Genomic DNA, 15197 nt, shown 5'->3' on the forward strand with positions numbered 1-15197 from the left:
ACGGGGAACACTCACCATCTCCTTCCCGGGAACATCTGTGGATGTAGGAGGCATCTGATCAGCTGAACGATTGAGTGCACAGAAAACAGAAATCTGGGCAGATCCAAGTTGCTTAGTTGTGCTCTGATACTATATTATGATTCGGCCTGCCCTTGAGTTCTGTTAGTCTGATAACAACCAAGAAGAGAGAAGAAGAAAGAAGAAAGAAAGGGAGAGAGAAAAGAGGAGAAAAGGAGAGAAGAAAAGTCTGGTTCGAATGAGAGAAAAAATTACCTCTCCCATTCGGCCAGACATGTTTTATATTACTAACATAATGGAAAAGACACATGTGCCTTTACTTAAGTGAGGGACACTAGTTCTAATATAATATTACAGATCAGCAACCTCAACATAAGCATAAAGACAGAAAACCCTACATACTCGACGCTAACAAAAATAAAAAAAACACAAAACAACTAAGTTTTGAGGGTGAAAAGAATTAAAGGAGGAAGGTTTACAAGAAATGGAAATTATAGAAATAAAGTGTTGGGGGGGGGTGAAGAGTTCGGAATGGAGGCGTTTAAAGTTTTGGAGAAGGGATGAGAGAAAGATAATCAGGTTCTTGAAGAGGAGGGTTTTAATTTAGGTGGAGGTGGCCCTAGAGAGAATGAGATCAGTTGGAGGCATTGTTGTATGTGGATAGAGAGGGTGGTGGTGCCATGGTGGGGTTGAGTTTAACACCTTTGAGAAAATGCAGTTTGGAGTTGGAGAGGATTAAGTATAGTTGTAAAGATTTGAAGGACTTTTAAGAAGATTCCTAATGTAGTAAGATGCTTCAGAAGACACAAAAACCATTGAGCAATTCAGGTGTCTAATATTTTTGCCAGGTTGAAAGGTGGCTTATATGGCATTGGGCTCAATAAAAAGATGAAAAAAATGTGAGAAAGATTTCAAGAGAAGTTGTGAGGCTCTTGCTCTAGCCTCTGAAGAAGCTGAGTAAGTGTAGTGTCAAGTGGTTTTGATGGAATCCAGAATTGTTCTATTGTGTGTGTGTGGTTGGTGTATTTAGTCTTTCTCTTGGTTTGGTGAGTTTGTGTTTTGGAGGGATTTGATTGGTTTGAACTGTGATGGGTTGGTGTTAGTGAAATTTGAGTGTAGAGCTATTCTTTCTTCTCTAGGGTGATTTCTTGTCACCTTTCTTGTAACCTTCTTTTTCTTTGAATAACATTTTTTTTATTTTTTATTTTAGTCAAGAAAAAAGGCTTGGATCTCACCCCCTCCCAATGTAATCAAGATGAATTTTGATGTATGCAGTCTTGGTACTCTAGGAGAATTGTTGGTGGTGTTTTTAGGAACTATGGACACGTCTTGGCAGTGTCCATACTCCATCGGGCATGACAACACTACAAGGGCCGAACTTTTGGCAGTTCAACATTGATTAATGCTAGCTAAAATCCTAAGTTCCAGAAATTTATTGGTGGAAGGTGATTCTCATGTGGTAATTTGATGGCTTGCAAAGAACAATGGGGCTCTTGACAACACATTATGAAATCCGAGATATTAGAAATATGGTCAGGGAGCTGGGAATTTCAAGTGTAAGATCAGCCATTAGTTTGGCTGATACACATGCAAGATAAGGAGTGGGTAGGAAAGGAAGGGTTCCCTGAACTGGTGCATTCTTTGTAAACCAGATGGTAGATCTTGTTACCACTCACTAGTTACTAAAATCCTATTCCTTTTCTGCAGATATTTGGGATTGACTTTTCTCTGTTAGGGTGTAAGTGGAACTTGCTAATGGAGATTAAATTGTTGTTTGATCCATCTACTGTTGTTTGATCCATCTACTTTTGTTTGGCCGAATAGAGCAGCAGTGATTTGGACATTATGGAAAGAAAGAAATGCTAGAATCTTCCAAGAGAAGGAAAAAGGCAGGCAACAAAACAAGGATTGTGTAATGACCAGGGTTATACATTGGCTATTAACTTTGGATTTATTTTGCCAATTGTCCCTTGATGATATATGGAGAAATTGGTATTCTGTGGCTCCTAGTTCAGTGTGGAAGGATGGGATATACATGATATGGATACCTTCTCTTGAAGGTTTTTTGAAATTAAATTTTGATGGAAGTAGCCAAGGTAACCTAGGCCCTTCTGAAATTGGAGGGTTCATAAGAGATAAGGAAGTGTAGTGGCACTCTACTCAGGGCCGGTGGAAATTGGGGACTATTATAAGGGCTGAACTATATGCTGTTTTACAAGGTGCTCAGATTACAAAAGAGTTGAACCTGGAGAATTTGGTGGTTGATGGGGATTCAAAGGTGGTAGTGAGTTGGCTGAAGGAACTGGGTTCAGTAATATGGTGTTATAGGGATAAAATGAAGAAGTTCAAATGGTTAACATGAAATATGAATCTGTTCACACAATGGGTGGGAGAGAGGCCAATGCATTAGCTGATTGTTTAGCTAAGTAGGGGCTACATAGGGATCAGTTGTACTGGGCTCAGTTGTAATTGTTTGATGTAGTTTTCTTTTAGGGTGAGGCAGCACCTCGTGCCTCTCCCTGGGATGCTTGTAGTGCTGTTTATCTATATTGATTTCAATGAATTTTTACTTATCAAAAAAGAAAAAAAGAAAGGAAAGGAGGGGTGGTGGCTGGTGCTGGCGCAATGATAGGGGAGCTTTGGCTTTCTTGTACATCATTTTTCACATTATAACTAATGAATCCTTGTACATCATAATTAGTAAATTCGACTGTTACTGATAAAAAAATTTACAGTTCCCACCAATAGGGGGTCTGGGGAGGGACAGATGTACGCAGCCTTACCCCTGTACATACAGAGAGGCTGTTTCCAAGATTTGAACCCTGGTCACCTAGGTTGCAATAGAGCAACCTAACCGCTGTGCCAAGGCCCACCCTCGAACCTGGTCAACATGAGTAACATTATTATATTATTTTCTATCAATTGAATATTGACTTTCAATTTGGTTATTTAGGTTTCTCTTGCACAAACATGTTCAAATGCTTCCCAAGGTCTACAAGAAAGGGCTGCAGGTGCTCTGTGGGGATTGTCAGTATCAGAGGCTAATAGGTATGCAGAGGCATTGTTTATGTTTTTTTTTTTTTTTTTTAAATTTTTTATTTATTATAGATTTGTAACTGAAGAGCTGGTTTTCTGTCTGCATTGGGATTAAGTTGTTTTGATTGGGATTAAGTTGTTTTAATTTTTTATTTATTATAGAGTTGTATCCAAAATGGTTAATGTTGACTACCTGATCCTTTTCTGTCATTCCACTCTATTTAAGGCCTAATCTTGAACCCTTTCTGTTGCAATTCCAGTCCTTGACCGAATCAAGCATCATGGTCACTGGCCTCCTAACTATTTGGGGTGCTAGATGCATCATATCCTTTGTCTGTGCATGTGTTAGTCCTTTCTCACCTTTTTTCGCCATGTCTTGCTTTTCTTGACCTTTCCCATTTAGCTTTCCACCTGCACTGGTATGTCCCAAGTTGGTGCTAATCACAGCCTTTGTTGTGCCTGAGCAGATCATATCTTCTAATGCTCCTATTATTTGATCACTTCTTGGAGCCACTGTGCATTTGCTCAGAATCTGTCAGTTACATTGCATATTAGATATGTTTAATAATGCATCATTTCATGTGGTTGAGGTTGGCATATTTTGTTAGGGTGAGTTAGATTCTTATTGGGTTCTTTGATTGAGGGTTCTTAGGGATGTTTTTGGAGCTATTTTACCAGGTTGATGCTCTTAGTCTTCCTTTAATCCTTGTATATCATTAATAGAATCATGAACATTAGGTGCCATGGAGTTCAAAATATGTTATTCCTTCTCAAAGCTGTTAGGGTGTTGCAAGATTAAACATGTCACGTATAATTGCACAAATACATTCAAGGTAATGACGTCGTCTTAATGAAATATGGTAATTTGAATCTTAAATTTCAGCCTTTTGCATCATTTTTGTTTAATTTTTTTGGTGTCAGACTCAATTGTATTGAGATGAAAGTACATACAGATTTGCAATCATTATACAGATGATAACTTTTGAGCAAAACAAAAACCTAGGGGGAATCACAAAATAGTCATCATGGCAAATAAGGAAGCTGTGAAGTGAACCAAATCATACAAGCAATCAAAATGGGGCATTACAAAATGGAAAATCCAGAGCCTAGAGGCCCTAGGCAAAGTCATTTAGCCTATTCTAAATGGAAACTCTTGGTTATTAGAGCTTCCTTGGGGAAAAGTCAAGATGCAAGTAATTGCGACAAGTGAAGTTGGACTCAGGCTGAGAATCACAAGCAAATTTGCAAGAGCATGAGATCTAGTGGATGATCTATGTTATCCGTTTCTGCATTGTTCTGGATTGTTGTTGAACACGGTATGTTCTAACGAAAGACGAGAGAGAACAAAATGTTGATTTTCTGCTAACCGAAGGCAGAAACTGGTAACAGAGTAGCACCATGGAACGGAGATTTGTGGTTGTCAGTTCAAAATCCTTTGAAATTAAACGAAGCCTCAATCAAAAAGATGATTTCGTATTAATGGAAAGGGGCAAGGGAGCTTGGACACAGATAATCCTGTCCCGAGAGGACATTCTATGGACTAGAGCCTACATCCAGGAGGCTCTGGAAATTGAAGGAAGACTTTTAGCAGATCATAAGAGAGTGTTCAAGGGAAGAATCCTATGTTTACAACTTAAATCAAATACCTGGGGCAGATTCATCTGTCTGAGCAGATGGGAAAAATCAGACAAGGTAAGACACATTTGCATCCTAGAAGAACTAGCTTTCGGTGGATGGAACTCTTTCATCCAATTTTTGGACTGGGCTTGTCCGCCTAGAGTGAAACTCCGCCATGTTAATCTCATGCAAGAAGCCTTTCCTTCGCTCGAAGTCAAAAGTAGAATCATAAAATCCGGAGTGTCTGCGTTTCTATCTATTGCACATCAGGGAAAGCCATTTGGAAACTAGAGATTGGCTTTTGTTTGTACGAAAACACTTGCGTTAAATTGGGATGAAGTTGAAGCTGGATTGTCTGCAAATTTGCATTCTGAGTCCCTGTTGAAACTGCGCCCTTTTGAACAAAATAAAGCAGTGGGCTTTGCCCCTTTAGAAGACCTGATTATTTCTTGGACCAAGCTCAAATCAATCTTTGTTTTTGGTGACTGGGTTCAAATTGAATGTTGGTGGCCAAAGATTAACGCAGTCCCTAATCAATTGAGATTCAACGGATGACTCGAGTTAAGAGGGCTACCATTCCACCTCTGGACAAAGGAAAAATTTTCTCTGATAGGAGACACCTGTGGAGGTCTTGAAGAAATAGATCCCTGATCCTTGAATCTTTTTGAGTTAAGTTTTGCCAGAATCAAAGTGAAAAACCGTGGTATTCATGCCCTCCCTCGATCAATCCCAGTTCTGGATAGAAACGTATGGTTCTACATCTCTATGGAGGTGGAGAAGATGAACGAGTCACCTTCTGGTCTCTCTGAGCCAACTCGCTCAAATGACTCATCTCCACGTGGCACTTCCACCTTTGTTGTTAAGAGATCTGGTTGTAATAGAGGCATGCACAGGGAAGGCGGAAAGTCGGTGGTGGTTCCCCGTGCTTCTGCGCAGGAGCACTCTTCCCTCCTCAAGTCAAAAGGCCTTGAGGAGCTCAAAAGACGCACCACCCCCCCACCCACAATACCAAAGGCCCACTTAAGTCTTCCGGTCCAACTAGCACCCCAAGCCCACCAGCAACCCCCACCTTCAGTCAGGCGGATCCCGAAACTCCTCCCAGCTCGGGCCGACACCTTAGTAAAGTTTTCAAGGCTCCAACTCCGTCTGTGAGTTCTGGCCTGCCATCCGTCAGTGAAGAAGAAGATACAGAGGATGACCTCAACTCATACGCTACTGAAGCAGATCCAGATCCTCGTGAGTTTGCTCTTGGACAAGTAAAAGACCTTTTCGCAGACAAAGGGAGTTGGGGTTGTGTGGAGATTCTCGAGCAGACCCAGTTGATCGATCTTGGCTATGGAATGTCTTCAGAATCATACGCCCCTGTTCGCAGACAAGGGAGAGATTCATCAACCTCCATTCTTGATCAAAACCATAAATCACTCTCAGGGAGATCCCCCGCCCCTCATTCGGTTCTGTCTTCTCTTCATTCTCCTCTTTCTTGCCCTGTTTCTGCACCTCACTGTCTTTTCTCCCCTTCCACTTTTTCAGGTTCAAATGAGTTGCCATCCCACCCAATTCAAACAGATGTTCCAATTCAAACAGATGTTCCATTAAGCATTGGCAGGAAGGAGACAGATAATTTGGGAATTGAGAGAGGAGACAAAGAAGATGAATAGGATAGAATCTTTAAAAAAGAGGAGACTAAATCTGGAAAGGCTCAGGAGAAGAACAGAAAAAAGGTCCTAAAAAAGAACTAAAAAGGCTTCAGTGGGGTCTAATGGATTGCATCTCAAAGGGAAATAGGATGAATAAGGGGAACTCAGTTAAAGTGATTCAATGAAGATACTAAGTTGGAATGTCAGGGGTTTGGGAGGTCAGCTCAAAAGAAGCTTAGTGAAAGAAACATTGAAGAGAGAAAATCCAGACATAATTGCCCTTCAGGAATAAAAAAAGAAGTCATTGACAGAAAACTTATGAAAGCCATATGGGGAATAAGGGGTAGAAAATGGACTGCTGTACCAGCTGAGGGTTCCGCTGGAGGTATCATCCTAGCATGGAAGGAAGATGAAATTTCAGGCTTGGAGATTGACAGAGGTGAGTTCTCAATCTCGGTTCTGTTCACTAATACCAAAGATGAGTTCAACTGGATCCTCACTGGTGTCTATGGTCCTAACTCTCCCTCTGATCGAGAGAGGTTTTGGGCTGAGCTGGAGTCCCTGCATTAGGAGGAGGACATACCATGGTGTTTAGTGGGTGATTTCAATGTCACCAGGTTCAGTTTGGAACATTCTAATGGTAGAATCCCAACCAGAAGGATGAGAAATTTCTCTAATTTTATTGACAGACAATCTGTGCGGTCTCCCTCTTACCAATGGACTATTCACCTGGTCAAACATGCAAGAAAATGCCATAAGCTGCAGACTTGACAAATTTCTGCTATCTCAGGATTGGTTGGAGAGATTCCCAAACCTGTATCAAGAACTTTGTCCAAGATGCACCTCAGACCACTGGCCCATATTGCCGAACACCAAAAGAATCATCAAAAGAAAGACCCCATTCAGATTGGAAAACTTCTGGCTACAACACAGACTTCAGTAAGAAGGTTGCAACATGGTGGGAAGACTGCAAAGTAGAGGGTTGGGCTGGGTTCAGACTTATTCAGAAATTAAAAGCTTTGAAGAAAAATCTTAAAGCTTGGGGGAGAGAAGAATTTAAAGCTGTTGAAGAAGAGAAAAAAAGAATTCTTTCAGAATTAGAGAACTTAGATAATAGAGAGCAAAATGGGACCCTTATGCCTTAAACAGAAATAAAAGAGCAGAATTAAGAAAGGAATGGGAACAACTAGTTAGAAGGGAAGAGATCTGTTGGGGACAAAGATCAAGAGTGAGATGGTTGAAAGAAGGAGACAATAATTCCAGATTTTTTCACACCTATGCCTCGGGAAGAAGTAGGAAGAACTTTATTCCTAAGATCAATCTTAATTAGAGAGAAGTGGAGAATCCTGAGGAAATTTCTGAAGCTTTCCTTTCCTTCTTTGAAAACCTCTACTCCAAGGATAGTGATAACCAGATTACATTATATAATTGGGATGGCACTACCCTATCAACTGAAAAGAGGGATTGGTTGGAAAGAAGCTTTGAAGAGGAAGAAGTCAAGAAGACTATTTTCAGCATGGACGGAGACAGGGCTCCAGGGCCGGACGGCTTCCCTATTCTTTTCTTCCAAAAGTGTTGGGAAATTGTAAAGTCAGATCTCATGCAGTTTTTCAGGGATTTCCGTTCATCTGCCATTGTTAATAAGGGCCTTAACTCTACCTTTCTCTGTCTCATCCCTAAGAAAGGGGGAGTTTTGGAAGTAAAAGACTTTAGACCTATAAGTTTGGTTGGGATCATATACAAAATTTTGGCGAAGGTTCTGGCCAACAGACTTAAAGAAGCCCTTGAAGATCTAATTTCCCCAAATCAGTTTGCTTTTGTAAAAGGAAGACAAATTGTGGACAACATTCTTATTGCAAATGAGTGTATGGAAGACAAAAAATCCTCTGGGATCCCGGGGGTCCTTGTGAAACGTGATCTAGAGAAGGTGTACGACAAAGTGGATTGGGACTGCATTCTTGATTGCTTAAGGCTAAGAGGTTTTGGGAGAAAATGGGTCAGGTGGATTAAAGGTTGTATTGGCATTCCTTGGTTTTGAATATTGATAAATGGTGAAGCGAAAGGTTATTTCAAGGCTAGTAGGGGTCCAAGACAAGGTTGCCCTCTTTCCCCATTACTTTTCACTTTGGTAATGGATATATTTAACTCTCTTTGACATCATTTCTTCTCAACTTGGTGACAGGATTTGAAGTGGGTAGGGATAAAATTCACATCTCTCACTTATAGTTTGCCGACGACATAATCCTATTTTTGGATGCCTCCACAACCAACATCACAAACACTAAACGGGTAATCGAATGTTTCGAGATTCTCACTGGTTTGAGAGTTAACTTTTGCAAAAGTAGTATTGTTGCTATTAACTCAGTGGAAGTGGAACTTCTAGAAAATTTCAAATCTTTGTTGGGATGCAAAGAGGAGAATCTCCCCATTACCTACCCTGGGATGCCCCTTGGAGGGAATCCAAAATCCCTCAATTTCTGGAGACTAGTGATGGAGAAATGCGAGAAGAGACTATTGACTTGGAAAAAGTGTTCTCTCTCAAAAGGGGGTAGGCTTACTCTCTTAAAGGCCTCCTTATCAAATCTGCCATTCTACTTTCTTTCTGTTTTCTAGATTCCAAGTAAAGTCAGAAATCAGATTGAGAAGCTTCAAAGGAACTTTCTTTGGGAAGGTGGTGGAGATAAGAGAAACCGTTTAGTCAGCTGGAAACAAGTATGCAGACTAAAGAGGAAGGCGGTTTGGGTATTGGACAGCTTAAAGAGAAAAATTCTTCTCTCCTAGGCAAATGGCCCTGGAGATTTCCGAAAGAACTCAATGCTCTTTGGACAGCTGTCATCTCAAGTAAATATGGACAAAATACTAACGGGTGGGATTGCAATCTCCATTTGAACAGGATAAAGGCCACAAATCCTTGGAAAGGTATATGTTCCATTTATACTTCTTTCTTTCCTTTTATAAGGTATAAAGTGGGAAATGGTTCCAAAATTAAATTCTGGAAAGATCTTTGGTGGGGGGAATCTACCCTGGAAACCTCTTTCCCTAGGCTGTTTAACCTTTCCCTTGACCAAGAAGCCTCTATTTCTTCTTGCCTCCCAAACCAGATCACCGAGAAATCTTTAATCCTCCACCTCAGAAGATCCCTAAGGGACTTGGAGATTTCTGATTTAATAGCCTTAATCCAAACCCTCAAAGATGCCTACATATCCCCCTCTCGTTCTGACACCCGAATATGGACCCTTCACCCAAATGGCGAATTCTCTTCTAAGTCTATGTTCAGGGCTTTGACTGCTGATGATCAGCATTCCTCTTTTCCTTACAAGAAAATCTGGTGTAGCCACATCCCCTCAAGAATTTGCTTCTTTGTTTGGGAAGCCTGTCTCCAGAAAGTTAATACTTGTGACCTCCTACAGAAAAAAACTCTTGGGAAGACGCTCCATATCTCCTCATGTTTGTAATTTATGTCTCAGCAAGGGTGAATCTGCAGATCACATTCTTCTTCACTGCAGTTTCACTCAAAGGATATGGTCCCACTTCTTGAATATGGCAGGTTATAGCTGGGCTTTTCCAAAACACATTATGGACATCTTGAATCAATGGCAAGGAACAAGGCTAAGCAATAGGGGTAAAGTCTTTTGGCAATCAGTGCTACATGCAGTGATGTGGGGTGTTTGGGATGAAAGAAACAACCACATCTTCGACAATAAAAGCAGAACCTTGGAGGAGTTGATCTCAGACGTTACCTCTCTTTGCATCGTTTGGACGGTGAATTCAGCTCTGTTCAAAGGACTTTCAGTCAATGATCTTATCAGAGATATTCACTCCTTTCTGTTTCTCTCTCATCCCCAGCAAACATCCTTGAGGCACCCCGTATCCATCAGTGAAGGAGTGATAACCCTTAATTTTGACAGTTGTGCCTTAGGTAATCCGGGCCTTGCAGGTATTGGTGGTACAGTTAGGGACAAAAGGAGCAATATTTGCTGGACTTTTAGTGGTCCAATCGGCTGGGCTGACTCTACAAAGGCTGAAATATTGGCTGCTCTCACCGGAATCAGGATAATAAAGAATTTGGGAATTCAGAATTTGATCATTGTAGGTGATTCAGCAAATACGATAAAATGGTTAAGAGACAAAGAGGGGGGCCCTTGGAGACTGTATCATTATCTGACTGAAGCTTGGGATTCTTTGGATGGTTTGAATGTTAATTTAGTTTGGATTCCTAGGGAACACAATCATACTCCAGATGGCCTTAATTTGGTGTGTATTTGGAGCATTTGTATAGCGACAAGCTTCCTCCTTTGTAACTTGTTGGGGTTCCCCCCTGCTTTGTATATCTCCCCTTGATCCCCCCCTTTTCTTCTTAATAAATTCTGGTTAAATTTTCTCAAAAAAATTAGAGCTTCCTTGGACTATCATTCTTGGAATGTCCCATGCAGCAACGGTATGTTGTCACATGCACTAATGAAGGGTAAAAACCACAGAAATCTTGAGATAGTACAGATATGGGGTCCACCACATGAGGGCATGGTCAACCTGAATATTGATTAATTCTCTGAGAATCCATGTCTCTCAAAAATTGGTGGTATATACAGATATGGTAATTACATAGTTATTTATCCTGTTCAGAGCTGGCAGGTCTTGGGATTCAGTGAGACTGAGCTTCTGTCTTTATTGCAAGGTCTCTGGTAATCATTAGTGAAAAAAAGTCTACCTGCATATCATCTGTCATGGGTTTAGAGAGACTCATAATTGGGGATAATCCTAGATGTTAATTAATCGGGTGAAAACATGGTCTTGGGTGCATGGTGGCTCTGCTATCAGTTAAGAGAGGTATGGTCTTTGGCAGCCAGATTGAACCTCTTGTTTAAATGGTTACAGAAATCAGCCAATTAAACTGCTGACAGCCTATCCTTGCGAGCTGTAACGACTGAGTTATGTTGGATTTTCTTTCATAATCTAGATTTTATTTATTTTTTCTTTTATGTTAGTCCTAGGGGCTTGTATGTGTTTATTTACACTTATTCTAAATGATTTTTTTTGGAAGATATTCTTAGTTGTTCAACTTATTATTTTCTATGATATTTGGCATGGTTGATCGTACTGTTTTACTCGTTAGGGAAGGGTTCATTTCCTATGTTCTGATGTTGTTCTTAGTGCATTTTTCCTTCTAATTAGCATTGCTATTGGACGAGAAGGAGGTGTTGCACCTCTTATAGCGCTGGCACGCTCAGATGCTGAAGTAAGTATTGAGCATTGATTGATAACCTACTTTCTATTTTACTTTTCTGTAAGGTTCCATTATTTGCAAGTAAGAGCAAAATGATTTGCACAGAACTGGAGTACAAGTCATTTTCCAGGAAATATACATTCTCTTTCAAGAAGTGTATTCACTTCCTACTTATTTACATGCAGCCAAACACATAGGATGTATTTTCCTAGTATGGTGGCTATCTTCTGGAAAATGACTATACTTCAACTTTATATTAATTATTTTCTGCTCATTTGTGTGTGAATAAACATAGTTTTAGAATCTCTTGATTTTCTGTATGGTAATGCCAATTGCAATGTGGATGTCAAGGATTTTTTCTTTTGTTTCATTTTTTCTGGAGTATGTGCATCATTGTTCTTTGAAATCCAAAGTCTATGTTCTGGCATGTGGCCATGTTTAATGATTTGCTCACATCAAGAGAAGCTGTGTTTCCTCTTTTTTGGCTTGAGATGAATGCTAATTATTTTATCACATGATTGGCAATGCAAAGGTAAATTTGTGGATTGGTCTAGTCTATATTGATTTTTTGGTTGTGCTAGAAGAGTTGGTTAAATGTGTCAAGTTGTTTCTTAGCTCAATATGTAAATGGAGAGTTGGTTATATATGTTAAATTATTGTTTATCAATTTAATTTGTAAAATGCATAGTTGATTCTGGCAACAACTATTCTAGCAACCAATAACAGCTTTACAGTGACAGGGTGATCGGCAATCGCTGATGTAAGTAGGCAAGAAAACCTAATATGATGTAGGTCAGTCCAATTTAAAGTTCTTGATCTAACTTTCGGATTATAGCAGCTAGGATTTGATTAATGAATCACAAACAAGTGAATATCAAAATAGGAGTAAGAGCAAACTAAGGATTTGAGCAAGGAAACTCTAACTGGAATTAGGGTGTAAGATTCAAGATAAGGGAGTTGAGGGATTTCACATCTACTCAAACAAGAATGATAGCCAGACCTTGAATAAGTTAGAGGGCATGCCACCACAACTGTGCTATGCCTTAAATTGGAGCTGAAAGGTGCCAAAGTTTACTTATAAAAAAAAAGGTGCCAAAATTTCAATACGATGCTAAAATGACGTGACTTGTCTTCCATTATAATGTCGACCCATATCTTTCATTCTTTTGTAGGCTAATAATAAACTGGATGGCCTCCTCCTAGGAGGCTTTATTGATTCTTGTGACTGCTGAAAACAGATTAGAAAGCACCTAGATTACTATTACAACTACGACTACCTGAGACTCTGATTACACTGAAAATTGATAAGAAAAAAATTAGAAGTACTCAAACAATTTTAGATTTCCATAAATGAAATCGAGTAAACTTGCACTGTTACTCGTTATCATCCTCTGTTAAATTATTAGTGCTTAAATCATTTCTTACTACTTGTACCCATGTCCTTTTTGGTCTACCCCTAGCACTTCTAGCCCCTTCAACTTGTAGTAAATCACTTCCAACTGGTGCTGTTGATGGTCTTCTATGCATGCGACTAAACCATCTTAGTCTACTGTCTCCCATTTTATCACCTATTGGGGCTACTCCTATGTTCCTACAGATGACTTTGTTTGTGATCCTATCCTTTCTAGTTTTTCTCCTCATCCATCTTAGCATTCATATTTCTGCCACATTTATTTTCTGGACATGTTGTTTCTTGACTGCCCAACACTCTGCTCCATACAACATAGCTGGCCTTACAACTGTTTTTTATAAATTTCCTACTTGAACTGTTACTCTGAAATGCTAAAGAACAAAAAAGGAATATACTCTGTGAGTGCTGAGCATATTTTTTTATCCATCATAAGAGGTGCTTAAATATGTGGAAATACTTTTTTTTCCTGTCTCTTCAGGAACTAACCCTTATGAGATCTTTTGATTGTGGCCATCTTTCTTTGGTGGCACCAAGGCCAAAATGTTTTGGAATGCATTCCTTTTGCTGTTTGTTAGGGGATTTAGAGAAAACGAAATAGATGGATTTTCATGGCAAGGAACCCTAGGTGGCTATCCTGATGTTGATTTTCTCTATCCTGAGTAGATTCTGGTTCTAGATTTTGAAGGTGTGGGCAAAAACCTATTTGGGAGTTTTTTTTTTTTTGTGGAATTCTATGGATCTTATGGTTAATGATCTATGGACACTTGTCTCTGTTATAGTACTTATTTGAGATTTTTTTCCCTTTTTGATGTTCTCTGGACTTTGTAATCTCTTCTTGTATATGTATCCGAAGTTCCAAACAAAAAACACAAAGAAAAGAAAAGAAAAAAAGGTTCAGCATAGTATTCAGGATATAAATTCTGCTATAGCTACAAGCCCATGTGCTATTCTGATTTTGGTTATAACTCTTGGATGACATCCAAAAAAATGTAACATTATTTAAATGCGGTGTTTTTTACGTGGCAAGAAAAATCACTTAACAGAGTGAAGAAAATGACTATTGTAGTGGTTATGCATTGGGTTTTAATAATCCAGGAGATTGTAACAGAACAAGTTCCTCGTAGTTGAACCTCCAACTGACTTAACATTGATTAGTGTCCCTTAGATAATCCAGGTCTGTCAGTTATCTGGGTCTAATGGGTACATTGGGCAGTATTGTCAATGTGGTGAGGTGATGACTTGTTGTTTTGGCTTCCCTAGTTGATGCAATAACTAGTCTAGGCCTAGGTGCTGACTGTTTTAACACAAAAAAGATAAAGTGCCATCCAGGGTCTTGGGAGGGTAGACTTGTTATGGACCTAGCCTTTGGCATTGTTTTTTGGGCTCTAAGTGGCTGCTCTCATACACAAATCTGTGTTCAGCCCCAGATTTTACTGTTGCACCAAGCAGTGGCCTGAAGGTGCTGACAACTCCAAAATAAAGATATATTCTAAATTTAATGCAATCTTGTATACAAGTTAATATATATTGCAAACATGCAATAAATGAATGAGGGGGGTCAAGGTTGTATTACAATTATATATATTGCAAACATGCAATACAGGTTAATATATATTGCAATCTTGTATACAATTAATGGAAGGCTGGATAGCCAAGCTAGGTAACTTTTTGTAAAGCAGGGTGGGTGGTCAAGGTTAGAGGGAACAGGTTTTTAGGGTCCCTTAGTATAGCATCTTGCTGTATTTTTATTCATATTAATACATTTATACTTTACCTTCTCTCTCTCTCTCTCAAAAAAAAAAGATAGGTAACCATAGTCTTTATTTATTTATTTATTTTTAAAAGATTGCCACCTTGACTATTTGATGTGACCCCTTTGTGTCAATATTGTAAAGGGGGGTTTCAATATTTTAGCTCTAAGGTTCAAAATATTCCCTCCTTCATGAAAGATATTATCAACTTATCTACTTGGCACCTTTGGACATGCTTGTTTCGCGTTCTCTCAGTATGTTATTTGGTTGTTTCATATAATAACTTTAATCTTGTTATCTACTTGTGCTTATGGTTTCAACATCACTTTGTGAATGTCTTAGAGATTGGAAGTGAATAAAATAATTCATGGATTTGTGTTTATATGTTTCTTGTGTTCAGACACCTAAATAATTGTCATTGCTTTACTTTTGTTATCTAAAAGGTCTTCATGTTGCCAGACAGGAGGCCTTTTGGATATTATGTAAATTAAATTTTGGGTGTT

General features: G+C 39.3%; 1 protein-coding gene across 5 annotated transcripts in view; it reads left to right on the plus strand.

The window, feature by feature from the left end:
• Positions 1–15197, plus strand: part of LOC104598430 (protein ARABIDILLO 1-like) — a 30846-nt gene that overhangs the window by 13108 nt on the left and 2541 nt on the right. For 3 of the 5 annotated variants that reach the window (XM_010260485.3, XM_010260487.3, XM_019197994.2), the window contains 2 exons: positions 2972–3066; positions 11460–11544. In XM_010260485.3, coding sequence (XP_010258787.1) covers positions 2972–3066; positions 11460–11544 — 180 coding nt within the window. The remainder of the gene's footprint in view (positions 1–2971; positions 3067–11459; positions 11545–15197) is intronic. The other 2 variants (XM_010260486.3, XM_010260488.3) reach the window with 1 other exon arrangement.

The sequence above is a fragment of the Nelumbo nucifera genome, chromosome 6, assembly GCF_055504915.1.
Source record: "Nelumbo nucifera cultivar China Antique chromosome 6, China Antique-T2T, whole genome shotgun sequence".
In the NCBI taxonomy this organism is placed as follows: Eukaryota; Viridiplantae; Streptophyta; class Magnoliopsida; order Proteales; family Nelumbonaceae; genus Nelumbo; species Nelumbo nucifera.